This window comes from Micropterus dolomieu, linkage group LG20 (assembly GCF_021292245.1).
Source record: "Micropterus dolomieu isolate WLL.071019.BEF.003 ecotype Adirondacks linkage group LG20, ASM2129224v1, whole genome shotgun sequence".
Classification (NCBI taxonomy): Eukaryota; Metazoa; Chordata; class Actinopteri; order Centrarchiformes; family Centrarchidae; genus Micropterus; species Micropterus dolomieu.
In genome coordinates, this window is record NC_060169.1 from 719,688 (window position 1) to 747,414 (window position 27,727).

Consider the following 27,727-nt stretch of genomic DNA (forward strand, 5'->3'; position numbering starts at 1 on the left):
AATAATCTATTTAATGGAGAAAATAATCAGCCAGAATGAAAGTAGTTGCAGTCTGATTCAAAATGAGCTACAGCTCAACAATGACTACTGTAAAATCCTGATTTTACATTAATAGATGAGAAACAATAATAATGTTATATATATAATTATTTCTGCAATCAGTACTTCTACTTTTAATATTTTTCCTGATAATACTTACATACTTTTACTGTAGTAACATATTCAGTCCAGAACTTTTACTTGTATTTTTTTTACAGTTTACGATACATTATAATTACTTTTAATTAAGTAAAGGATCTGAATACTTTGTCCATCACTGACACACATGAGTTACTTGAATTATGTTTGAAAGAGCGACCTGTTTATAATGAATGCCGTAGTTTAGTGAATAGGAAAGTTTTCCAGCAGTATTTTTAAGTTCATGTCCGCAGCCCCTGACAGACAGAACCATACTAACAGTACGTTTGATACAGAAGTATTTTTAAAAGCAGGTACTTTGACTTTTGAGTAGAAATTGACATGTTCTACTTTTTGGAGTAATATTTAGCAAGGGTATCTATACTTTTAGTGCAGAGCAGGATTTGTGTACTGCGTCCACCACTGAGTGAGACTTGGTTCAGAAAGAGCATCAGTGCCTCCATCTCTGCATGAGTGTGTTTGTCCAGCAGATGGCGGCAGGAGCGAGCCCTGATGCGTGCGTGCGTGCGTGCGCGCGCGCGCGTGGAGGTCCTGTGTCTTTAAGGCCGGATCTCACAGCTCACACACACGGCTGACTGGTGCCACGCTGCGGCGCCTGCTCAGTGCGCATCGCCGCTGCTGCTCGGATCCTGGACCAGGAGCTCCGCTGTCCGTCCGACTGTACGTCTGCTGCACGCGCTGTCTGATGGTAACCTATGGATTGACGGAGGCAGGCTTTTGTTGTCAGCCCGGTGGTTTGTTCTGCTGGAGCTGCACTTTCACCGGAGAATGCCCAGAGGAGCCGGAGCCGTGTCCCTGCACGCATAGCGCAGAAATACACCCGAGAATCACGGTAATTAACGCTCTGATTCATCCACACAGTTATGCGCATTGTCCCTGCTTTTGTTTGTTATTCTCATTAGAATAAAAGGATCTCGCGTGAGGCTGAAGCGCCGTCACAAATCACGGCACCGCGGCTCATCCCTCCAGAGGCTGTGGGTCTGTTTACCATCAGAAAATAGACACCGATCCGTCAGCAGGGTCCCAGATCTCAGTCAGATGGGACTTTACCGTCCGCAGGCTGGATCAGCATCCTGCAGCCATGTCCCCTCCGAAGGGGACCGTGAAGGCAGCAGCACTCGGGCCTGCTGGAGCTCAGAGCTGCTGCTGCTGCTGTGATAACACACTGAAGTTGTTTGGCACCATAAGTAAAATGTAATGTGGTGCTGCTGATGCTGCCTCCTCATTTAAAAAAAAAAAAAGTCTGTAGAAAGCTCATATTTACACGTTTTCTGCAAATAGTTAGGCAAGCACAATGGAACTAACAAAATAAAAGCCCCAGTGAATAATTTATATACATTTAAATTTCAGGTACTATTTATCATTAAAGTATTGGGCAAAAACATTGTTTTATGAATCAGTTATAAAAGAAAATACAGCATTGTTTTACTTATTAAATGAAGAAACCTTTGCAGGGATTAGACAGTTTTTCCCTGAGCCTGAGGAGACCTTCAGAACCCAAAGATATATTCAGTTCACTATGATTGAAGAATATGAAAACCAGTACATATTGTATATTCACATGTGAGTTGACTAATTGAATAATCAATTATTTGTTTTCAGTTCTAAATTATTAACAACATTGCCGTTGTGGTCAAATCAGATTCAGATTCCAGTCCTGTGTTTTGGATGTTTTGGGTGGTGTGAGAGGCTTTGGCTGAAGCAAAGACTGCGCCCTGAAGTCTTTCCAACTTAATTTATTCCAGTCAGTCAGAAGAGACGAGTCCAGGTCAAGTAGAAACTTCAGAGTTCTGAAGATGTGAGGAACTTTTTCTCTTTGACGTGACTTCAAATGAAACCTCAACACTAAATATTCCTTTAACAAGATTGGAAGCTTTAATTGTATCAGCCAGCATCCTCACAGTCATCTCCGCTGGTTGAACTTGTATCTGAGCAGCCAAACACGTTACCGCCGAGGTCCGTGTTTTTCCAACCTTAGCAGAGTTCACAGAGGTTAGTTTTAAAGATGACGCATTTCCCACATCCCACCTCTGACCATCAACCGCCACAGCAAACGTCTGACCAAGCCTAAATCCCAAGTCTCCGCTCTGTGATGTAGTTTGTTTTATGAAGTTCTTACTCCGCTCCAGGTTTAGGGACATTGAGTTGAAACAGCCAGCGTTGAAAGGAAACTGTCCGTCAGTCAGGTTAAGAGCTGCCGTCCAGTCTCTCTGCTCTTTCCCAGTTCGGGCCTCCACCCTTCTCGCTGGGACTCCTGCCAGAGCTCCTCTGTGATTTAGTGCTCTGACCACATGCAGCCGCTGCCATATGCTTCAGATGACAGCGCATATTTAAAGCTTCTGCAGAGCTGCAGCTGACCTGAAACACTGTTCAGATTTACTTTGTACTCTTTCAACAGTTTCCCCCATATGTATGAAGCGTTAAATCTTAACTGACAGAAATGAAATCCAAACGAGTGAAAAATGTCAAGATCAAAATGTCTGAGGTCTCCAGTGTCGCCTAGTGATGTTTATAGACAGAATATGCAGCTTTAAAGTGGAAAAGTCTGTGAAATACAGGCACATTTAGACCATGATGGGAAAACTCTCAGCTAAAAGTGAAATTCTTTCTTTCTCCAATAAGGAGAGACGGAACACGCTGGGATAAATTATGACTTTAAATAAAGAGCAATGGTAGAACAACATCATGGCTGCAAAGTTAATTAGTCAGCAACCTGCGTCATGAGAGGAAGCCGACACTGACCAGATTACTGCTGAAACTCAATTAGCAACGACAGACAGAGGTCTAATTATTAATATAATGTTTTGGTCTCATGAAATGTCCTTGGATCCAAAGATGTTTGGTTGTTCAGAAGATGTTCTTTTGCTAACTTTTAATAAACAGAACAATGAATTCTGTTTGTTTGCTACTTTGAAACCCCACCAGACAAAACCGAGAGAGAAGTCACTCTGGTGAATAGTCGTCGATCGATCGGAGGTCTTTCAGTGGCCAGTGCCGATATTTAGAGAGCAGGGCGGCCGATATATAATGCTGCAGAGTACAATCTAAGGTGCATGTTATCTCAGCCAGTAATGTGTTAGTTTAGCGTGGCTGGAGTTTAAGGGAGAGCGGGGTTCAGTTTGACAGAAGGGACGTCATAGCATAACTGTAGAGATTATGAATAACGACAATTAAAAAGTTACGTATCCAACAAAACAACAGAAGCATTCTGTCGTTCCACCGTTTGCTGCTTTTCTCTGTGTCATATTCTTAGAAACAGAATATCTTTGGGTTTTCTCGACATCTGAAGATGCCACCTTGAGCCCTGGGAACGTGTGATTAACTTTTAAAATTTAAAAATAATAAGCATATTAATCAAGAATGAAAGTAATGACCAGCTGCAGCTGGTAATATATAAAATCAGCCTGATGTAACAGTCAGCAGGACACCAGCAGCCCGAAGCTCCAGTAGAATCCACTATCGTCTCCACTTTGCTTTAACTGTGTCACTGGACCTCCATCTTCCACCTTACTGAATTATGCAGCCTGGTTAACCCACATTCAGACTCACATTCTGGGACACGGTGTCGACTAAAGGCCCCTTCACATGGTGGGCTGGCCCAGATGCAATCATGAGAGAAACGTGGTGAAATGGTCCTGGATCTCGCTGTGAAACACGTCCACGTCGATGGCCGACTGAGAGCCTCAGCAACTAAACACAGGTTGAATCCGAAAAAACGTGAGACGGCATGAAATGACATTGAATCCTCTGGAGAGCTAGCGTAATGCTGCTGCTAAAAACAACCCTCCAACTCCCTTATCAAATTTAGCATTTACAGTAAAGTTGTCCTCCTCTGGCTGCGACCGGCTCCACGCTCTCCTCCTCATTTGAGGTGTTTTGATGCGTAGAAATGCCTCTGCTGGCACCCGCTTGATTTTTGCAATACCATCAGAGCGCTGCAGTCCACCAGGTATTCACTGCACAGTCTGGCGTGCTTTAAAACTGACTGAACTTGTAAGACTGTAGGCGCTTTAATTTGAGATCTGTCATTCGATGATCAGTCTGTAGGGGGTTGTGGTACCTGATTTACAGCCCAAAGCATCAACAATTTCTGGCATTAGAGAAGAAGCTTCTTAGCGTTGATCATAAAGTTTAATAACAGCCTCGGCTCCAAAGCCAGATGCTTTCCATCTGTGTCTTTATGGGACCGCACTGCTCTCCTTTTGTGCTTTTGGATAACAGACCATGCAAATTTAAAATGAACCCATCACTTGTCTTTAGCACTCCAGAGCTCTTTGTTCCTCTTTGTTGCTGCTCTGGGAATAATAACAGACTTTCATTGCGTAATCCTGCTTTGGAGATATTGCTAATCCTGATGGTTTGCCTGTCCTGTTGCGTGTCCAGATTACCACTCCTGGTCCTGCCATTGGTGTAGATTCAAACAGAGAATGCATCTGAAGCGGGATTAATTCCCTCGCAGCTTTGTTTGGGGATGATTTAGCAGCAACGCTCCGACTCCGGCTGGGATTATGTGCATTGTTTTAAAAGACACACAAGTGGCCCAGATCAATGTTATGATATGAGAATAATAATAATAAGCTTTATTTATATAGCACTTATCAAACAAAGTGCTTCACGACAAATAACACGTAAAGTACAAAAAATAACCACGTGGGTAATAAGATACTGGGGCTAAAATACAGAATGAAAGAACAAGGATCACAATAGAGTATAGCGAATATGTTCGGTAGGACATAAGGAAAGATAAGACAATAGTAAAACGCCTGGCAGCTCAGATAAAATCTGGATATGATTTCTAGTAAAAGTAAGTTTTCTAAAGAGATTTAAAAGAAGAGGCCGACCCTGCCAGCCTAATTTCCTCCGGCAAGTCGTTCCAGAGCCTCGGGGCCCAATCAGCAAATCCTCGGTCTGGATCCAGGAATAGAAAAGAGGCCCTTGCCAGAAGATCTTAGAGAAGGCTCATAAGGAGTTAAAATATCTAAAATATAATCAGGAGCCAGGCCATGAATAGCCGTAAAAGTAATGAGTAAAATCTTAAAATCTATCCTAAAACAAACAGGGGCCCAGTGCAACCACGCTAAAGCAGGGTGGTATGATCATATTTTCTTGTGCTAGTTCTGTACAGTCTGTAACCTGTTCAGGGTGTTTTCATACCTCGCACGCCAGCTGAATGCCACGGATTGTGCTGCAGTGTACGACCAGCGTTTTAAATGTTGTCGGCCTTTAGCTAGTGGAATGTGGTGCACTGCGAAACAAGTTTCTGTAAATTCACACACAAAGTCTGGCTTCCTGTCGCAGCACCTTAGTGCTGGTGTGAAGCCGATGTCAGGCGATGTGGGCTACAGTCATACGAACGCTGGCAGGTTGATTGTTCCCAGGGGGCTTATATTACTGCAGCAGACACAGCTCTGCAGTACAGCGCTCTCGTATTACCCATCTCTGCCTGTCTGATGGACAAACCTGCAGGATGCTGCCCACTCAGTACTGCGGTCCAGACCTCTGGGTCGATGACCCTTTTAGCCCAGCCAATCAGAGCTTTTGTGGGTGGAACTAAGGTTTTGACTTTATGAGCAGTCTTAACCATATTATTAATTACAGACATTAGTTAATTACGGTATTAAATCACTGATCGCAGAGATGGACTGGGGTCAAAAACACAGACTGTATAAAAGAGGACGTAGCCGATGTTACATCACCCATTGGTTTGTGGACTACTAAGCCTTGAGTTTGGCATTTTGGCCGTCGCCATCCAACTGTGATGTTAACCGAGATGCTGATTTTGCCGAGGGAGAAAAAAGACTTAAAACTAAACCTACATACCGGAAAAATGAGCAGCCGACTCCTGATAAGCTTTTTCAGCGGATACAAGTCGTCTCTATCCTGATTGACAGGATGTCAATCAGCTTTTAGCCCCGCCCTAAAGCCTCCCCTGCTTCCTGGTCTCTGTTCCTCTAAATGGGACCATAATTTACTAAATGAACATCATGCTGTGTTGAAGAAGACTTGAAACTAGCGACTGAGACCATAAACTCATCAGGAAAGTGTTTTTAAATAACTTTGATTTGATTTTGATTTAAAACACTTCTCTGGCACAGTGCATGATTCAACATTGCACATTCACAGCTATAGCAATAAAAACAAAAAAAACCTTGATGTTTTTCTTTTTATTTATAGGGCCCGAGCACGAATCGTGCGAGGTTCCTATTGAAACTGAAGAGATTATTATTAGGGCCCGAGCACGAACCGTGCGAGGTCCCTATTGAAACTGAAGAGATTATTATTAGGGCCCGAGCACGAACCGTGCGAGGTCCCTATTGAAACTGAAGAGATTATGATTATTTTTAGGGCCCGAGCAGGAACCGTGCGAGGTCCCTATTGAAACTGAAGAGATTATTATTATTATTAGGGCCCGAGCACGAATTGTGCGAGGTCCCTATTGAAACTGAAGAGATTATTATTATTAGGGCCCGAGCACGAATTGTGCGAGGTCCCTATTGAAACTGAAGAGATTATTATTAGGGCCCGAGCACGAACCGTGCGAGGTCCCTATTGAAACTGAAGAGATTATTATTAGGGCCCGAGCACGAACCGTGCGAGGTCCCTATTGAAACTGAAGAGATTATTATTAGGGCCCGAGCACGAACCGTGCGAGGTCCCTATTGAAACTGTAAGGATTGACACTTCGTACTTTAACGAACTCCTCCTAGGGATTTAGTCCGACCGACTTCAAATTTGTGCTGTGCCTTCTAAAGGCATTGAAGATGAAAAGTTGTGCTATTTGTGAGTTTTCGTCAATGGGTGTGACCGTGGGGTGGCGTCAAAGATCAGCTCTTCGCCATGACACAGGAAGTTGTTGTAACTTCAGTGTACATGCTCACATCTGAACAAAACTTTACGTGTTTTATAACTGTCCTGCCCTGAACATAACTACAAGCCAATATAAATTTATATTCATAGCGCCAAGTGCTATGTAGCGCCACAAAGGGGACACAGGAAGTGAGGTTTAAAACCTTCATGCAGCGTCCAAAGCGCGTAGCAAATTCACAGCCGCACCGGCAGAGCTCCAGAATATGCAACAAGTGCGATTGCCCGCCCAACGCTGCTTGCTGTTGAGTTTTTAGTTTAAGCTTTCAGCAGATAAAAAAAAATTCCAATGACTTTGTGTTTATGCGGCAGCCGGAGTCACAGGGGAAGAAATCTTACACAGTTTGTGATTTAAGCAAAACGAGCAAATGCATCATGCAAACAACTATTATATAAGCGTGTTTCTTCTATGTGATGAAGTCATTACAAGGAAAATGTGCTTCGGTTTCCCAGTGTTGCCAGCTCATCATGCCCATTTGAAGAGTCGCCCACATCTATCAGCTGTGCTCTGCTTTTTTTTCCTGAGTCATCTTGAGTTGTGTTGTTGTTGTTCTTCAGCTCATGTAGTTCTTGGTTTTCTCTCTTTCTCTCTGCAGATATTGACATGAAGAAAGACATTGAGACTCTAATAGCAGAGGAACGCGCTGATATCATCTTGAAATATGCTACGGTGAGTTTGTGCCTCCAACAGACAACACAGATGGATCGTGTAGTCAGACGTTTCTGTAAAATGTGTCTGATGACCCCACCTCGTTAGCAGATATTGTTTGTAAAGTTATCCTCAGTCATCAGAGTTTTGTTGAGTGAACACACAGATTTGGAATTAGTGTTTTACTTTACTACAGGCTCTTGAAGATTAATGTGTGGGCCAGTAGCTGCATCATCTCTTGTGTGGTGTGTTACTTTTCTGTAGAATGAAGAGTTCACACGTGGTTGATGATGTGGTTGAAGAAACCAGCAACAGACACACTGAGAAGGACGAGAACGTGAATTCAAATGTGTGCCGTGTGGTTAGTTGTGCAGTGCACTTCTGCATGTGTGGGGGATTATACACTCTGAATGTGTGTGAGTGGGTGGAGGCGAGTATGCCGCCAGAGTGCATTACTAACGTGTTGTGTAATAATATGTTTGTGCCTGTGGAGAAAGATGACCAGAGATATTAAATGAAACTAACAGTAAAACCAGGCATGAAAAACCTTCTGGTTAACAGCTAAAACTAAACCGAGAGGATGAAGTGCGACTCCTTGTTTTCACTATCAGTCTGAAGCCAGTTGCCCCGGAGAGTCTTGAACGCACCGTGGTCAACGATCAAATAATTATCACAGGCATCTGTGTAGCTTGTGTGTGCAACAGTTTAACTAATGAGCACCAAAAACATCATCCTGTTTTTTTAATATAAATATATTTACCCACACGAATAATCTTTAAAAGCCGGACTGCACGTTGAGATGCAGAATATTTGTCCAAATCAGAGCAACTGTGTGTTGAGAAACAGTGAGAGCCCTGGAGGTGTCATGGTGAAGAAAAAAAAAAAAAGAAATTGTACACAGGATTTAATCATTTGCGCTCTCGAATCAATAATTCATGTGCACAATTTAGTAATTTGTGCTCTCCATTTAATACCATATTATATCTAACACATGCTCCTCTTTTTGAAGGCTGTAAACAGCTTTGGTACAGCGGATACAATCAGCTGGAAGTCTGAAGAAGAAGGCAAAGAAATCATTAGAGTTTTTATGAACTGGATGACATCTGCAGTATTATCGTAGCTTTAAGTTTGTTATCCTGTAAGAAACGTTTAAGGGACCTCAAAGATTAAACAACGTTGTGATTAACAGCAGTGTATCCACAAATCTCAGTCCAAGGTCAAAATAAAACTGTAGTAAATCAGGACAAGACTAATGGCATGAAGGTTATAAGTTAATCTGCTCTTATTTTCTCTCCATGATGCCTCCCATGATTTATATTTCTTCACTGATGTAGCAACTTTTAATAACCGAGTTTATAGGTGTGGTTCTGGACACTTTTACATCTCCGCTGTGCCTCGAGATTCCATGAAAATCACAAGCAGAATCCATGAAGATGAGAATCCTTGGCGCAGTCCAGCACCCACTGAGAATGTGTTGGACTCCAGAGTAAATACAAGTACAGGTCTCATTTCAGTAAATAATGAGCCTTTCGGTATTGTGTAGCAGCCGCAGCATCTTATATCCTGCAGCACCACAAGAAACTCAGACGGACAAATCAGATAAAAAGGTGGTTGACTCCTGCAGTACAAATTTATTAAAAAAGCAGCTGCATTTTGGTTATAGGCTGGAATGTGCATCGCTTTGTCATTACTGTATTAATGCAAGAATATTTGGAAATGCTGACAGTATGTGTGGCGATGACACATTTTGTCCCGGTCTGCTGAGCAGCATTTGGTTATTATGCACGACAGAAACCAATGTTATCAAATTTCAAAATAAAAGCCATGATAAGTGTGAATGCTTATGCAGCTCTACATCCCTGCTCGGAACAAGAAACTCAGAGTGGTGAATGTGCTGATGCAGAGTTGAACTGGGGGCAACGGAGGCGGTGGCAGTTAAAGGTTAAATTTAGCTCAGCAGTGGCGAAGCGGAGTTGGGGGGGGGGTGCTCGTGGAGGGTCTGCTCTGTCTAGCCATAGCAACAGCTGTGACACACTGTGCAACGATTGACTTGACACCGACCTCCGGGGGCTGGCTGAAGTCCCGGTCATCAGGATTTCTGTGTTGGGATGCTGGTTTCCGGCCACATGTGCAGCTCAGTGCAGAGAGGAGGAGCAGGGCTGGAAAAAGAACCGTTCATCCCAGGAGAACTCTGGGTAAAAGCCTGCCACAGATGCATACAGGGGTTTGTCTGTAAGGCAGGTGTCAGAGAGACCAAGCTGACCTGGCTTCACCTCTCATCCTGCTCTCTGGCTCTCTCTTATTCTGTTGAAACAGGTTCACGGTCAGCAGATATTATGTTTCAATCTGTTACACTCATATTAAACAGATAAATAAAAAATACATTCTTCAGTTAAATCTGAGCCTTTTTATATGGAGGTTTGTAAAAAACATTTATTAGTCATGCTGAAAGGATCTTTGCCTCTTTGCTTTTCTTGGGTGCATTAACAGAAAGCATAATGGGAACTGAAAACACTTCATTTGAAACTGCAGGTAAAAGCTGAATTCAGTAAAACCGATGTTCTACAAACTACAGTTTTATTTTGGCATTTAAAAATGGCAAACTTGAGGCTTTGGTCCTGAGACGATACCTGAGGTACGTTGCCAATACCAAAGCAATGTTCACTGCAACTTCATGTAGCTGACACTTGATCCAAAGCGACTTACAATTGCTCAATATGTCAGAGGTCACGCTGGAGCAAAATGTATCACAAGGGCCACTTACATGAAGCTACATGTGTTATCTCACAACTGTAACGAGATGTGACTGAGAGCTTTGGACAAACAAAGTAACGGGACTTTGTAATAAGATTTTCTTTGTCAAATTTTTAAAATCTTTAACTTAAATCAGGAACGTTCTGATGAAAAAATAAAGTGAAACACACACACACGGGCGTGTCATGTCGTTCCACAGGATGTATCATACAGATACAGAGTCGAGGGACAGCCGCTGGGATGTGATAAAATACCGGCTTTTCTGGAGAGTTGACACCCGTTGGCTCTGGGAAATCAGGGAGTGGTGCATCCTGATGAGTTGACATTCATTAAGACGCTGCCTGTGTGCAGGAGTGAACCATGGTTGCAGGCGTTTGGACGTCTGTCACACACTGATCGTATAAGTGTTGTCCCTGATCTGACCAGATATTTGATGCCAACCTTTGGAACCTGACAGTTTTGGATACTTAGATTTGATACCAGAAATTATTTGAGGCTTCAGTTCAGTAAAAATGACATTCAGATTGCGTCTTAGAAGTTATATTTTGAATTAAATAATTTACTGAATTCTATTTTGGACTTCAGTAGTACTAAATCAGCATAACACATTCAAATGTGTGTGGCTCTGATCTCCTTCTGAAACACTGAGTCTCCAAACGCTCTCAGTGAGGAGGTATTTTTAGTCCTCTCACTTTCACGAGGCTGACATCACTCGCGGGGCCTCCAGGGCTCAGAGTGCCGACTCAGCCGCGAAGAAGCCGAACAGTTTCTGTGAGCACATTGTGACCCTCTCTCCCCCCAGCTGAGCGCAGGAGGCTGATTGGCTGCCTTCCAGACATGCAGCCAACCACACAGCAGTGTTGTCATTCTCCAGAAGGCTGTCGGAGGATTAGTTCCCTCTCTGTTATGTCAACGTTGGGACCAGATTGGAGCCTAAATGGATTTTCCATGATGAATACATTGGTCCCAATCTTTGTGCTGATTAATGCAGATTCTGAATGCGTGTTTAGGTTGGACGGTTTCACTGTAGAGTGTTTACCTGCTGGTAAAGTTTGACTTATTGATGAAGATGTTTATGTGAAACCTTTTAGTGCGTGTGCACTCTTGCCAGCGTCAGACTGTGTGTGTATCTTTATGAATGTAATAAAAGTATATCTACATGCAAATACATATGCATCACGGGTTATTTAAATTAATATGCTTTTTTTTTAATTGTAGCTGGTCATGTTGGACGGCTGTCAGTGGGTTGGTCAGTAAACCACTTTGGCCCATGTTTTGGATGGATTGCTATGAAATTTGGCGCAGACAATCATGGCACCCAAACATAAATTCCAATGACTTTGGCGATCTAATGCCATCAACAGGTCAACATTCACACTTACTTGCAGCTCTAAACGTGATGACCAAATTCCAATGAACAGCTTCACTGCACACAAGTGACTGTGGCTCAGGAGGTAGAGCGGGTTGTCCACTAACCAGAAGCTTGGTGGTTGGGTCCCCGGCCCCTCCACTGTCCTTGGGCAAGATACTGATGGTTAGCTGCGTGGCTAACTGCATTTAGCATCACATCCCGACCAATATGGAATTTTTAAGACCAATACCAATTTTGATATTTGAGGATTTTAAAATCCGATATTCTGATATGTCGGCCGATATTCTTCTTTTCCCTTCTTCCTAGACACATAACACATAATATAACCAAAGATTACCCTTAACATCTGTTATGTGTAGTTATGAGACCTTATATCAATCAGTTTGAACACAGCAGTAGAGCTGAACATGTCAGAGTCCTCTGGTGGACAAACTATGCAACAACAGCAGTCCTAACATGATAGAAGGATATTTGTAATTGTCATTTATCGGCTGTTATAAACACCGATACCGATTTATATGCAATTCACATCGACCGATAATATCAGCGAGCCGATTTATCGGTCAGCATAGCTTTGTCTTTCTTATATTTTCCATCCACTATGTTTATTGTTCTGCACTAAAATACCTAAAGGAATTTCCTGGTATGTGTAAAAACCTACATGGCAATAAAGCTGATTCTGATTTAATGGTAAAATACGCAGAACAACTTCTCTCCCAACTGCGTGTTCTCTGGTAAACAACGCTGGTTAAAGAGAATAACTGATAAACTAATAAACAACTAACTAAATACTAATAGAAGTGACTGATTTTACATCAGTTAGTTTGGAGTGTTATTGATCCCATTTAATAATTTTTTGTGTTAAAGGTTAAATTAATGTGAATGTTTTGTGCACTTACATACTTTTCTGATTGTATCTTTGAAAGTTAGTTTTTGTGTTTGTGTCTCCAGGGCAGGCAGGCCGGGGTGGAGATCGACCCCTGGGAAGATGCTGACTACATTATCTACAAAGTCATCGACCGTTTCGGCTTCATGCAGTAAGTCTGCCTGTTGCACGTTGTTGGCGGAGCTGTGATCACGGTCAAGATTTAACCTGATGTTTTATTTTTCTTTTGTTTGCAGTGAGGTCGAGTTGCCAGCCCCCACTGCACATGAAGAAAAGGTAAATAAGGAAGCTCACAAGGCTCCAGAGCTAACGGTCACATTGCTGCCAAACTATGTCCAGTAGTAAGAAAGGTAGTCAGCTGTGTATATGTTCACCAGCTTCTGTCTCCCTCACAGCTGAAGCAGCTGGAGATCGAGAGAGCGGAGAAGTGGCTGAAGATGGTGAAGAAGTGGGATAAATACAAGAATAGCGACAGGGTGAGTAACAGCCCACACGTACAAGACCCGGAGGTCAAACAGAGACGGAAAACACCTTTTTATTATTCTCATTTAGGAGTACTTCACTGCTGGAGAGTTCAGACAATAGCTGACAAGCATGCAAAGTGGGTTGCTGGTTGGTGAGGTCACACAATGAATCACTGCAGCTGTCAGTGGTGATTCCAGTAACTCAGTTAACTGTAGCAAGGCATTGAATTCCTACATGCTCACTCATTATGAAGAACTCTGGATCAGCTTTACGTAACCCCTGAAATATGGGTCAAACTAGAAGATGGCTATTTGGAAAACCTCCACCCACACTGAACAGTTTCTCAACCAACACTCATAACTCAAAACATTCGTTCTTATCGCGTCAATTATAAATTAAAATGACTACCTGACAGAGGAAAACTCACAGCCATTATTTTTCATATAACTCCTTTCACATCACACTGTGTTTTTTGGTTTGTTGAGCTAGGGGCTCCTTATTTGTGGTGTTTGGGTTTGCCTGTGAAGGATTGCTTTTGGATATACACCAGTCAGCCATGACGTTATGACCACCACTGTACTGTGTACTTTCAGAAGCAGCAGTTTGACCTACAGTAGGGCCCAATCGGAGTCTGTGGGGGCTTAGGGGTGTCCCGCTGTTAAATCGTCAAGCGCTCGAAGGCTCTCTAAGTCTGTATCTCTGCAGACTTTGTCTGAAGGAATTGCTCACACTTCATAGCGTTGACATGAAACACGGGGGTTACCAGGGGAAGCCTGGAAGCGAGACAAACGTCCTGGCGAACCCGCCATATGAGAGAAGAAAGAAGGACAGTAAGCAGGGATGGAGCTACAAACCCTGGCGTTAAGATGGTCTGGAAAAAAACAGTTTAAATGTAAATAGATAAAGATAAACATACCGTAGGTCCAGGGCTTGTTTAAGGCATGCACTGCAATAATGTGATGTATTAATGTACATACAGTTTGTGTAAATGTGAAGGTTTTTATTTCATAAATTGGCAGCAGAGTTATACAAGTTTTACAGCTAAAACTCTACTGTTGGTTTATTACACTCCTTTTATTTAAGAAAGAGACAAATAGAAACTGTACAGAACAAATAAAACATTTGAAACAGTCTCCACTGGAGCTCCATCCTGAGACGGATGGATGGAAACGGCTACTAATTAGGATTTTACTGAGTATTCAAGCTAAAAATTTCCAAGCTCTTGCCGCCAAAATGTGTTCTCTTTGGAATTTTTAAACGCTTCCAACGTACACAAGTAAACAAAACAGTGATCCATGTCTGACACACACAGAACAAACCTTCTTTACTGTGTACTCACTGAATATGTTTCAAGTGTGAAAAACCTTTTGCTTTGTTCCTGTGAATATTGTCGTAGGCGGTGAAACTTTCTGGTGACTCACACTTTACAGCGGCAGCTCTCTAAACCCTCTGGCTTTTTATTCACCCAGTGTTTGTCTTTGCTTCTTCTGCTGTCAGATGGTAAAACGGGTGTACAAGGGCATTCCCCTGCAGCTCAGAGGCCGGGCCTGGGCGCTGATGCTGGACGTGGAGCGGGCGAAGACGGAGAACGAGGGCAAATATGAGGTGTGCACTCACAGTGTCATCCAGACTGCAGAAATGTTGTGAAATGAGTCTCTTGATGTTCTCCATGCATTAACAAAGTGAGAGAGAGGCCTTTTCTCAGCAGGAGGAGATGTGACTAATAAACTGTACACATCTGTACAGAGTCCATAAGTAACAATGAATATCAGTAGAGTTATGTAAAAGAAATGTTTGAGGTTAGGTTACATTTCTTTGATAATCAAATATAAGGGATTGAAAAATGTGTTTAAATAAGAAAAAGGAAAACAGGCCAATGAATTGTAATTTTGACTCCAACATCAATAACAAAGATTTGTAGTTTCAAACTGCTTTGCACCACTTAGAAGGTGGTTTTGTTTTCACTTTTAATGTAAGGTGACCAGATGTCCCCGTTTCCGGACACAGTGCCCGGTTTTGGTGGCCTGTCCCCGTCTGAAGCTGTCCCCGGAAATGTCCCCATTTTAACTGTGTGTTAATCATAGACTGTTTTTGGAAAGTTAGAGTTTAGAAAGTTTTCTAAAAATTAACTTGCCACAATAAATGTTAAATAACTTGAACAATAGGAAAACTTTAAATGCAATGTAAATAGGCCTATAGAAGAAACAGATCTGCCTTGTCCAAAAAAAAGTAACTAAGGCTAAAAAAAAAAAAGAAGCTGTTGATTACTGCATTATATTCAATAAATATTTCATATATTTTTTGGTGCAGAAATGTCACTAGAATGCAGGAAATGAAGAGTTTTACGCTCAAAATCTTCATCCCCGAATCAAATAGCCTATTTCATCAATGAATATTTCTTCTACACAGCATTGGAATATCTTGTTGTCTTGTTCTCCAGACTCCAATATTGTGCATTCTCAAGTGTTTCAGCACACCCCTATATATGAGCCCTTAAATGTCCCCACCACTTTTCAGCACAAAGTGACGCCCTCGTGGATCAAACAGACATAACGTGTGAATAAACATCACTTTATGTCCGTCGTAATCTCAAAGGTTTGTCTTTGTGAAACTTTACCGTTTCTTTTAACGGAATAATCACAATTGTGACCAAATAAGTGTTTGCGGTGTACAGCGTAACGGGCCGGTTTGGTAGGCCTATATCTAATATCCTTGTTTATTGGAAAACGGACCGTGGCCTGTAAATAACGCGACTTACTGCAGAGTTATAAAGAGTATAAAATAAAGACATGATCTCTTTTGCAATTATCCTTATGACATATTGACATATGACAGGTTTGAAAACATGTTGGTGGTCCCTCCCCTTCCTTCTTACGAGTACACCATCCAGGTACTCACAGAGCTGCTTTCTGGCGTACATGTACAGGGCTGGATTGGTAATCTGGCGCAGAGGAGAGTGGAGGTGAAGCGGCAATCAGGAGTAGCTCAACCTGTAGGGAGGGAGGCTCATTGAGGCTGGGGACGCTGGGGACATGTAGGTCAGCATGAGCAGAAAAGATGCTGAAAGATAGGAGCTATTAAGGTGCACAAGTTTATAACTGAATTAAATGAATAGAAAAAAACAAAAACAGGAGAAACATTTGACAGCAGTATATTTTGTGCTTCCTTTTATATCAATAAAGACATTTCCTCAATGAATTGGTGCAGAAAGATTCACCAGAATGCAGGAAATGAAGTGTTTAAAGCCCATATTTTCAGGGGGAGGACCCCCAGACCTCCCTCTAAAATCTTTTTAGAATTTATTTATGATCAGGAGTAATTATAAAAATCATAATGAATGTATTTAATGGCCTATGATATTTAATAATTAAAATGTAGCTCAATGATTTATGGGGTTCAGTTTGACAAATGGCAACAAGGTAGCAGTTTTTGAGGGTTGATACAAGTATGTCTCCAGAATGCAGGCAATGAAGTGTTTAATGTTTAAAATCATTTTCCCAAATACTAATCCTATTAAAACATATTGCTGTCTTGTTGTCATGGCCCAACTATTGTGCAGTGTCAAGTCTGATTTTGGTGGGCCACCTGGGCCAAAAATGCCAGGGCCGATTTTGTGTCCCTGCGTGTCAGTGTAAACGCGAATTGAGACACACCACAGGAAAGCCTCTATGCTAAGCTAGGCTAAACATGTCCTGGACCTGACTCTGTAATAGAGTCTCTGCTTTGATTGAAACCAAATAGTTTTAGCCCGTTAACATTCAGACAAGCTAAAAATAATGCGATTAAATTGTGGTGGAGGAACATTTATTTATTTACCTTTAAATGAGTTTTAACTATTAGCTTCAAACATTCAGACTCTGTGTGAATAAATCTCTTGATGTGGAATGAGCTAGTAAAAGGCCAAGCCAACGCTGTGTACGCCTGGATCTGGAGATATGTGTCTGATTAGCTTTCCTGGCAGATGTGCTCTTAAATCTCACATCTGAACTGACATGTATTCATCCTCCCTGCCAGATTAACAGCGTGGACTGGATTAGGTTAGTGAGAGTAAAACAAACTGATGGAAATGTAATGAGGATTTGGAAATGATGAAATCCACCAGCTTTAGACCTGTTCTGGTAATGGCATTTTTATTTTATTTTAATCTCTCTAGAATAAAATTGAAATATGATGCTGCTGCTAATTTGGAACTGCATCAATTTATGACTCAATATCACTAAAATAGTCTAATTACTTCAAGTTATATCTGATTATTTTGGTAGATGTGAGGCTAGAAGGTGAGATGGGGTAAAAAAAAAAGAAGGTTAAATATTTCCAGAAACTGATCTCAGATTTGGATTAAAAAACAAAATGGTATTAACTTTAATAATACAAACTGCTTTCCAAACTATTAAAACCTTTTTTTCCTAAAGTCTGCGAGACATTTTTGAATCAGGTAAATGTCTTTGTTTTATTTTCACCACTTCACTGAGTATCTCTTACCCACCCGACCTGTCCTTGTGGACTTGGCTCTTTGTTTCCGCTCAGAAAATGAAGGAGCAGGCCAGACTGTACTCACCTGAGATCAAACAGATCGACCTGGACATCAACAGGACCTTTCGAAACCACATCATGTTCATGGACCGCTTTGGAGTCAAGTAAGTTTCACGGTGATTAAACGCATAAACAGTTTTTCAGTCAGATTTGCCATCTGTAACTGATTTCCATCAGGGTGAAAAGTTCTGACTCACTTTACTGGACTGCTTTGTCAGTAGTGAGGTTCAAGTCCTGAAGAAATTAAGGTGCAGCAGATTATTGTGCACGGCTTTGGTCTGGTGTCCGCATACTTTTGGCCGTGTAGTGCATGTTGCAATTTTCAGTTCAGCTGTAAAAACACAAACTGTAGTAGAGGCTTTGATTTTGCGACCTCAGCGTGAACCGAGCGCGAAGGAGGCGGGCACGGCTGCATCTTGGACGGCTTTGGGTTTGTGTGGAACCTCTTTTTGTACAGTCTGTGTGTGGAACCTGATCCCATCACAGACTGATGTCACTGACAGTTTAATAAACCGCAGGCCTGTTCGGGAACGGCAGTGGAAAAGTCTGGGGCAGCAAAACGCTTCAATATTTAACGGGAGTTCAGCGGCCCTGCAAAAAATGAAGCTTTTTATAGCACTGTCGCTGCAGCGCTGCTATCTCTGTGCTCTGTTTTGTGTGGAGTGACAGTTATGTGTTCTGTTTACTTGTGTTCTATGTTTTCTACGTTCTGTGGGATTTTGTGTTCTTTTCTATATTTCCTGTGTTAAGTTTTCTCTGTGTTCTCTGTGTTCTGTGCTCTTTGTGCTTTGTGTTTTCTTCTTTCTCTTTGTTCTGAGAGTTTGTTTGTTAGTCCAGTCCGGTTTAAACAGTGCAGAGTGAGACCTCCTGTGGAAGACCATCTGAACTGGAGTCTCTGTGTTGTGAGATAATATCCCACTGCATGTGTACAATACTACTCTACAGTGGACCACGTAAAAATAGTCAACCATTTTAGACATAAATCATCATATTTTCCTTTCCTCCCTCTCTTCTGTACAGGCAGCAGGCTCTTTTCCATGTTCTCTCTGCATATTCAGTCTACAACACAGTAAGTGGCTGTTTTTCCTTCAACACACGAAACACTAAAATTCCAGTTTAACTCGATTTAACTGATAAAGATCTAGATTCTATTCAGAGTTTTCTTTTCCTGAGCAGAGCGGAGACTTCATTTCCTTTTCCCCGCTCGTGGCTCATTCTATTCTGCCACAGTTGAGTATGTTTTTCTGTTGTATTTGCTCAATGTCGACAGTTAAAGCCTACTGATCTAGTGCCTTTATGTATCTGATTACCGGCCTGCTTTCAGTGGCTGCAGGCAGGACTTTATTATCACTGCACTTTAAAATCCACAGCTGGTTGAAACAGTTTCTGCGTAACAGGGATTCTATTGGAGTTGATGTTTAAGGTTCATCGTTCACAAGAAATTATATCATCAGGCAACATCAGTGGTATTTGTACAAACAAGGTGGTCCACCTCCACAGCAACCCTGCCACACTGCGCATCTTTAAACTGGCCGGACAGCTGCAAAAACATATCAAAGAATCAATCAAAGAATATCAATAAATTGGTGCATTTCTCCAAAACATGTGGTGATTCATAACTCAGGTAGTAATAGGTTGTATTGCTCCTTTCAAACATCATTGGAGCTCATTCTGTTTTTTATCTTATTAAAAAAATCCAACAGAAAAATCCTGAGTGAAAATCAGATTCTAGCAAGATAAGAGTCCACAGCCATGCTAGCAGCTCTGTTAGGCTGTAGCTGACAATGCTAACATGTTGATCTTTAGCAGGCATCATTCTGACCAGGTTAACCAGCTTATTTTAATGTGTAAGCATGCTAACATTTGCTAATAAGCATTTAAAAGAAAGCACAACTGAGGCTGATGGGAATTTCATTAGTTTGCAGGTATTTTGTCATAAACCAAAGTATTGGAGAAATGATTTTGACCTGATGATGATGATGAGGGTGACGGTTCATCCTGAAGGGGACATGACTATCTGGACCACATTTCATAGCAGTTTTTGAGATATTTCACCAAAAATGTCAAAGCCATGGTGGCGCTAAAGGAAAAGTCAGACGACTAACAAAGTCAGTGGGATCATCTTCTGGGAACCAAATGACAAATCCACCTGTAGCGGCTAAAAGCACAGACAGGCATCTTAAACGACACGCTCGCCCATCCGCCATTGCCTCCTACTGTCTTAAACTTTTACTTAGAACTATTAAAAGCACTCAATGCAGAATGAAACATGTCCGCTACGACTGTGAAACTATTATATATTACATGATGGGGTTGTTATTCCTCATGCATTCATGTAGAAGCAGGATTTTACTGCGTTTTGTATCAGACCTGCAATTAATGCCGTCTATTATTGTCTGTTGATGTCTGTACAAATGTCAAATCCACGTGTAGCAGCTGAGAGTTGCATAGACAGGCATCTTTATTGACACTCTCTTCCATCCACCGTTGCCTACTAGTGTGTAACGAAATAACCTGCTCCTGCCTTTTTTGTTCACCGGTGATAGCCTTCAGGGAAATGCAATAATCCATAACTCGGTCCGTGAACATCCCCTGAATCAAACATTTCCTCTAGAACGGTGGTAAAGTTTCCTACTTAAATTTGCGTTTGACGCAGAGCAGAAAGGTGAGACCCGATGGACCCACTAGTTTTCTGCACCCAACATAAAACAACCCATATAAGGCTCTTACACCACCCACAGGCTGACCGACCGACCGACCAAGCTGGAACCAAGCCGCTAACGTGGCTAAGAAATGCAATTTGCAGGCCAAACTTGTTATGTGCTTTAATTGATCATTGCTTTTTTTAAAACAACGTTATAAACTGCCAAAGTAGCTAACATTAGCATCAACCTCTGGGTGGTACTGGGAGTTGCGTGCAGAATAATTCCACAGTTGCATTACTACAATTAGTGCCTCTTTTGCGGATGAAAAAGAAAGAGCTGTGTTGTGGCCGGGCCAATCAGCAGTCTGAAGTACTGCAGCAGTGGGAAGCCTGTGATGTGACTGTCCTTTATTTCGTCCTGTTCCCTGCAGGAGGTGAGTTACTGCCAGGGGATGAGCCAGATCGCCGCCCTGCTGCTGATGTACTTGAACGAGGAAGACGCCTTCTGGGCCCTGTCACAGCTGCTGACCAATCAGAAGCACGGCATGCACGGTGAGACGTCACTGTGAACTGATCTGAATACAAAAATAAAATCTGCCTCTTGCATGTTTTCAAGATGAAGTGCCACTGAGGAAAGGAAATAAATGTCCAAGTCGTTTTCCTCTCAGGGCGGCGTAACTGATTACAGGCTGCGCCGCTTGTCGAGCGGGATTTGGACTCGTATTAAGCGGGATTAAAAAAAAGTGCCTCCCTTCTTCTCTCTTCCTTTTAAAGGATTTTTTGTTCCCGGGTTCCCCAAACTTCAGAGATTCCAGGCACATCATGATCAGATTATTTCCAAACTCATCCCCAAGCTGAAGAAACATCTGGTGAGCTCACGGTCTCACAAGTGTTTCAAAACAGAAATGAGAGCGATGCAACAGCAAGAATTCAGATTTGTGGTGACATTTATGTGATTTGCAGTTTGCAGGCTTGTAGATATTTGCTGATTCTCTCCCTCTCTCTCTCTGCAGGACAGAGAGCAGATGTCTGCGGGGATTTACTGCACTAAATGGTTCCTGCAGTGCTTCATTGACAGGGTGAGGAACACGCTCGATTGATGAGTTCCTTCTTCATCCACTTCCGATCGCTCACACAGTATCTCGCCTTCAGTTAATAACGAAGTTACATCACATTTAAAGTAACAACTGGACTGAAGCCCAGCGCAGCTCGTCAGGCTTCCTTATCTCATCATCTGAAGATAACAATTCTAAACTTACAAGATATTACTTTAATGCTGTGTGTGTGTGTAACAGACAGCTAGGAGAACATTTCTTTCTGCCTGGCAGACTTTTAAATTAAAGTACCTTTTAACTTTTTAGTAGATCTTTTGTAACTTTTAATTAAAGGAAAATCAGATCTTCAAGTGGTTGTATTCCGAGAAAAAACTCAAAATCCCCAAGATTAAAAAGACGGGTATTCTGTGAGATTGTAAAGTCAAACATTTGCAGAAATAGGTTTGTTAGTTGTGGATGAATTGAACACAGACGCTGACTTCAAGCTAACTTTTTTGGGCTCATCCTCCAGGTCCAACTCGAGCAGTGCAACTTGTAGGCTTTCTCCCTTAATGCTGGATGTGGACAGTGATTTCGCTCCTCCTCCAGGGCTTCATTTGTTGAATCCAGCACCCCCTTGTGACTATCAAAATATGCCATCCCCACATTTAGGCCTACCGGTAGATGCACTGTGTGCTGTGGTTGAATGCTTTTTAGCATGTGATGACTGAAAGCCCCGCAGCTATGTGGCTGTTTGTGCTGTTAAATGGTGAAATTAGGGAGTTTGTGTGTAGGCGTGGTGCTGCCAATACTTAGGGGCCCGTGCTATTCCCTAATGTTGCACATGGGCCCCCCTTCTTCCTTATAATCCTACAGCAACAGTTGACTTTAGCCTTGGACCTATAGCTGGTTATACAGTGGGGCTTAGTCTTAGATAATTTCTAAATGTACCACTTTAATCTGGATATGAATTTATATATTACATTTGTTTCTTTAATCTAGAATGACGCTGATACGCCGTCGTACATATGTGTACACTCGTCCTACAAACAAAGGGGGCTGGCTAACGTAACGTTGACGTGGTGATGACAAATAAACACATTTCCAGTTCTTTTTTTTTTGCTCAAAACAAACATCAGGGATATATTTACTGGTGTCTTAGCAAATATGACTTTTAAATTCAGTTTGACTTTAAGTCAGAGCTATCCATTTTTGCCTTTTAGTAAATGAATGCTACATTTGCATGTAAATCAGTCAGTTTTGTTCCCGTGTATCTGATACAACATGGCTGTAATTCAGCTAATATCCAGATGGATATGGATGGAAGGATGCTTTTACTGAAAAAGGTAAAATCCAGAAGGAGAAATGTTTTATGTTGCCACTCAGTTAGGATAACAGAAGATTTGTGGAGCTAGTTAATATGCATTAGAAAAGCTCTCTGGCTACAGAAGCTCAAACTTTATCAACACAAACTATCAGATTTCTGGCCAGACTGTTTGACAGGTGATCTCTGGCAGCGAGTTATTTCCAAGAATCACCAGAAACATTTTGTCAGACGGCCTTTTTGAGGATACTTTTACGTGATCTCAGCAGAAAACATCCTGCTGATATTTGAGCTCAGGGACATTGCATTAGAAGAGAGCATTAAGAGCTGTTAAGTTAAACTGCTATTAGTCTCCTTCATGAATGCCCTCAATCCTGTGGTGGTGGTCTGGCACGATTCGGCCCCTGTCAGCACTTCTCTGTCCCGCTGAGTCGCCGAGCTCAGAGGGGCCCGTGGGCCTCTGAGGTCTGGGAAAGAACCAAACAAACCTCCTGACTCCGACCAGGATGAGAAACCGCCAGCATTAACATATTCAAAAAGCTGGCAGTGACACGGTGACCTCTTGTGTTCCTGCAGACGCCGTTCACGCTTACCCTTCGTCTGTGGGACATTTTCATCCTGGAGGGAGAGAGGCTTCTCACCGCCATGTCTTACACCATCCTGAAGATACACAAGAGTAAGGAGAAGACAAACCGCTCACCACATAAAGATGAATCACTACTCAAGCTTGTTTTTTGTTTTGTTAAACCCCTTTTTAATCTACTGCAGCATTCTAATAATCTGCTGAAATGCAGTTATTTTGGATGATTTTTATCTGTCAGCTAATCTGCAACTGTGGAAAGTCTGGACTTCTAGATGCGGCCGCTAATTATTCAAATGCCGTTTTTAACATTTCTTAAAGGGATAGCGCAACATTGCAATGTGAAATACGCTTTGTGTTGGATTAGAAGATCACTACCACTCTCATGTCTGTATGGTACAAGCTACTTACAGGTTAGCATAGCTTAGCACAAAATAATGACAGTTTGTGGCATTATGGGCCGTTTTATGCTTTTCCACATATTTTCTAGTTGAATTTACTTTCTCAAGACCTTTCTTTAAAGAAAGGTACAGTTAGAAATAGTTTTAGGGACTGGACACTTACCAATGCTCTGGACCACTGACACCTTTCAGTCCGTACAAAAGGGATTTAGGGTCGATGTTCTGCCTTGGCAAATTCAACTACTTCAAACACACCATCTGACAATTAGTACTTAAAGAAGAGATCACTTATAGTACACGGGACAGATTGTTTGGGTGGGTTTGACATGTCATTTTTGTGTGTGTGCAGAGCGTCTGTTGAAGATGTCTCTGGAGGAGCTCAGAGAGTTCCTGCAGGAGCGAATCGCTCAGACTTTCTTCTACAGCGACGACGTGATCGTCGAGCAGCTTCAGGCGTCCATGACTGAACTGAGGAAGATGAAGCTGGACCTTCCTCCTCCAGGTACACAGCTGCACATGCCACCGAAAGTCTGACGTACCTGGGTTTGTCCTGTTTAGCATCGCCAGCACCTCGGGATGCACGGAGGGACAACCGTTTATTTTATTTAAGAACAATCCTAAGACGTGACTACAATCAGTTTGTGCAGCTCGATCTACGGCCACAGCTTTGTAATGTCAAGAATATATGTTTCAGTTCTTTAAGCACCTGTTTTGTTCTCAGGGAAGCCTGAGGAATTACCCCGCCAGCCTCTGGGTCAGGAGCTGCCGGTGCTGTTGAGTCCAGTCCAGGCCTCCAGAGGGAAGCCGTCCTCCACCAGCGGGTTCCCCAAAGCAGGCCTGAGCCTCCGCATCATCTCCCACCAGCCTGACTCTATATCCCCGGACCAGAGCCCCTCCAAGGACCCCAGGGATCTTGATGCTGTGGAAGAGGAGGCCCCGCTGCCTTCCCCAGACCCAATCATCATCCACAGCCAGGCCCCGCTCACCCCCGACAGCTCTCCGCTGATGGGACCGCCGCCTTACCAGCCCCCTGGGAGTCGAGCAGTGGTCACAGTGGATCATCCACCTCCAGATCAGGCGAGGGATGAAATGCAACCACAGGTGGCAGATGAACTCTCGCCGGCCCCCACAGATGACTCCTCTGTCACCACCGACATCTCCTCCTGCAAGGTCCCGCGGACTCTTTCGGCTCATGTAGCCCAGGTGGCCTCGCCGGCTTCTGGCCTGGCTCAGTCTGAGAGTCGGTCAGCAGAAGAGAGGGCTGAGGACATTTACCTCCACCAGCTGCTGGAGCAGGCCTCAGCTCTGTCCACCAAAAGGAACCTGCGCCAGGTCTCCAGCGAAGGATCGGAGGAAACACAGGCTCCGGACATTTCATGAGACGACCACCAATTTATTGGATAATGTGTCCGTGGCATGACTTGACTCTGCCTTCTTCACCTATTGGGTACATTAAAGGTTCTGTAAAGGTCAAATGTAGGCGGTTAAAACTGTTTGGTGGACGAGGTTACCGTTAAAGTTTAGGTGAAGAACAACAGAAGTAGGATTTATCAGTCAGATTATCAATGTCAAGCAAAAGACCAGTATTAATTTCTAGTATTAATCTAATTTGTTACCAAGTCACTAACTCACTTTCTAAAAAGTTTTGACTTGAGAATCAAATTTCCTCCTTTGGTCATCACATATGAAGTTGTAGAGGTCAGAGGCAGGAGGACTCGTGTTTGGTCCTGAACAGCAGGGTCTGTTTTCAGAGTCACTCTTGGGAAGGACTAAAACCAGTGCTACCTCTGAGGAGCACTTACTTAGGGAATAGTTTGTATGTGTAGGCTTTATTTGTAAAGACTAATGGTGTGTCTGCAAAAATGTGAAGCAAAAATTGCAAATATACATACCTTAAATCTTATAATGATACTTAATAATACCTGAGTACACGATGGCAAGCCACTCGCAAGAGCCCTATCCAACCACTTTGGTTTATAATACCCATAACAGTGCTCCATATTGCCCATATTGTGCAGAATTTTGCACGCTATAATACCCGTGTTCATGCACAGCAGGTGTGCTTTGCATCCCACACAAGTCACAAAAGTGACTCCTGTGTTTTAATGTGCTCATCGTCACTGTGCATTCACAGATGATAGCTCCTCACACAGGATGCCTGAATGCCGTGTTAGCATGCCCGCTAACAGGTGAAAGGCCTCTGGAGCTGTCCTAAAAAGCAGCAGAGATAGAGACGGATTTCCTACAGTGTGACGCCTGATAAATGTGGACCCAGTTTGTCTAATGTGGCTCTGGAGCTGTGTCGTGCTGATGTTGTGACAGTTATCTGAACTTAGGCCGTCTGAGTTACAAACTGCCGACATGAGGTGTGAAAGATGCAGAATAAATGAACCTGACATCATGACCTTCCCCCTCCCTTCAATGGCCACAGCTGTGTGTTTCTAAAGATTTCACAGTTTAATCTTTCAAACACACTTCTCCCGCTCTTCATGCACAGGGCATGTTATTTGCATGTCGAGAAATTGTGCTAGTTTCCCAGAATTTGAGGGACCTGGCTCTCACAGGAGACTGTTAATACACCTTACCAGACTCTGGAGCATTCGGGACCACATCCACACCGTTTCCTGTCATTTTGATGGAGTTTTATTGCAGAGAGAAGGAATCAGAAAGCGTGCAGAAGTCTCCGAGGCGCCACCCTTTACGAGAAAATAAAATGTTTTTGTAGTTTTGTAACGCTTCACCAGAGAACAAAATCGTGCTCCGTCAGCCTTTGTAAAATGTTTGCTAGCAGAGTTACAGTTTTATTTTTTGTACGAATGTCTTGATGCCTTATTTGGATCAGCTTCAGTTCTTCTGTGGACGTTGTTGATGTTGAACTCTGCACAACAACAACAAAGGAAGTGAGCTTACTTGACACGAGGACAAACTTTCAGGTGTTGACATGGTGAGCTGGCTCACTGTTATGATTGTACACATTGACACATATTGAGCTCATTTTAAATAACTGGTTTTCTAGCTCAGTAATTTATTGTTTTATCCTCTGAAGAAAAGGCATCCAGGTCAATTTACCGCTCTTGTGCTCATCCTTTTCATGAACTGGAATATGTGCTGCGTTTTCCACTGAGCTCTTTGAACGGTGTTATTTAACCTTACAGAAGATCTGGATTTAGGTGTGTCAGATTTTGTTTGCATTGTGCTTAGAAATGTACAGTATTGTAGAACCAGTAGGTAAGAAGAAAACCCCATTTCTTCAGCTCTGTGCTTAGAAATAGTAAAAGGCTGACACCTTGTGGTTGCTTTAGATTAAGCATGTCTGTATCTAGATCTAGCCCAGAGGAGTAGAAAGACTTTTGAACATTTAGAATTCATCCAAATGACAACAAATCAGATTAGAGATATTTAAAGTCTTGCAATTGAATGGCATTATTTTGAATTATGTTAAGTTCAGGCTTTTTCTGACATTTGACTGTATTCCAATGCTAAAACTCCAGCTAATCTAAACATGGTTTGAATAGTTGTGTATCAAAGTCCGCCACAGTTGAACTGGTAGTTTTCTTCAGTGTCTTTAAAGGAGATGAAGTTAAAGTATGACGTTGTTAGAGTGTCGAGGTAAAACAAAAGTGTTTTAATTCTTGGCTACAGATTTGATGTACATTGTAATATACAGCACTTTTTGTTTGAAGTTGATGAAACCCTGGAGCTAAAACAATATAACTTTTATCTTCCTTGATTTTCTGTGTGTTTCCTCTTGTCTGGCGGGTGTCTTGTTTTCTCTCAGAATGAAGGAGCGGGTGAGTTTACATAAATACGGTTTGCATTTTCAAACAGCATGTTGAAAAATTCAAAATGGCATAGGACCTATAAATGGTAGATGTGAGCAGTCTCTAAAACGGTGAGAAAACCCAGGGATTTGGGTGGTTTCTTTTTAAATAAAATTGGAGAAATGTAGTTTATGGAGGAGGATAGTTCAACATTTTTGGACATAACTGATACTTGTTAGCTTTCTTGAGGAGAGTGAGATGA

At 42.4% G+C, this 27,727-nt stretch overlaps 1 protein-coding gene across 1 annotated transcript; it reads left to right on the forward strand.

Moving 5' to 3' along the window:
- Window positions 1-762: 762 nt before the first annotated feature.
- Window positions 763-27,434, forward strand: LOC123958427 (USP6 N-terminal-like protein). Its single transcript, XM_046031738.1, has 14 exons — window positions 763-1,030; window positions 7,659-7,732; window positions 12,789-12,874; window positions 12,960-12,999; window positions 13,119-13,199; window positions 14,686-14,793; window positions 17,716-17,825; window positions 18,742-18,790; window positions 20,797-20,917; window positions 21,140-21,234; window positions 21,379-21,444; window positions 23,300-23,399; window positions 24,054-24,206; window positions 24,426-27,434. Exons 2-14 carry the CDS (start codon window positions 7,667-7,669, stop codon window positions 25,082-25,084), a joined length of 1,734 nt encoding a protein of 577 aa, XP_045887694.1. The 5' UTR covers window positions 763-1,030; window positions 7,659-7,666; the 3' UTR covers window positions 25,085-27,434.
- Window positions 27,435-27,727: the final 293 nt, after the last annotated feature.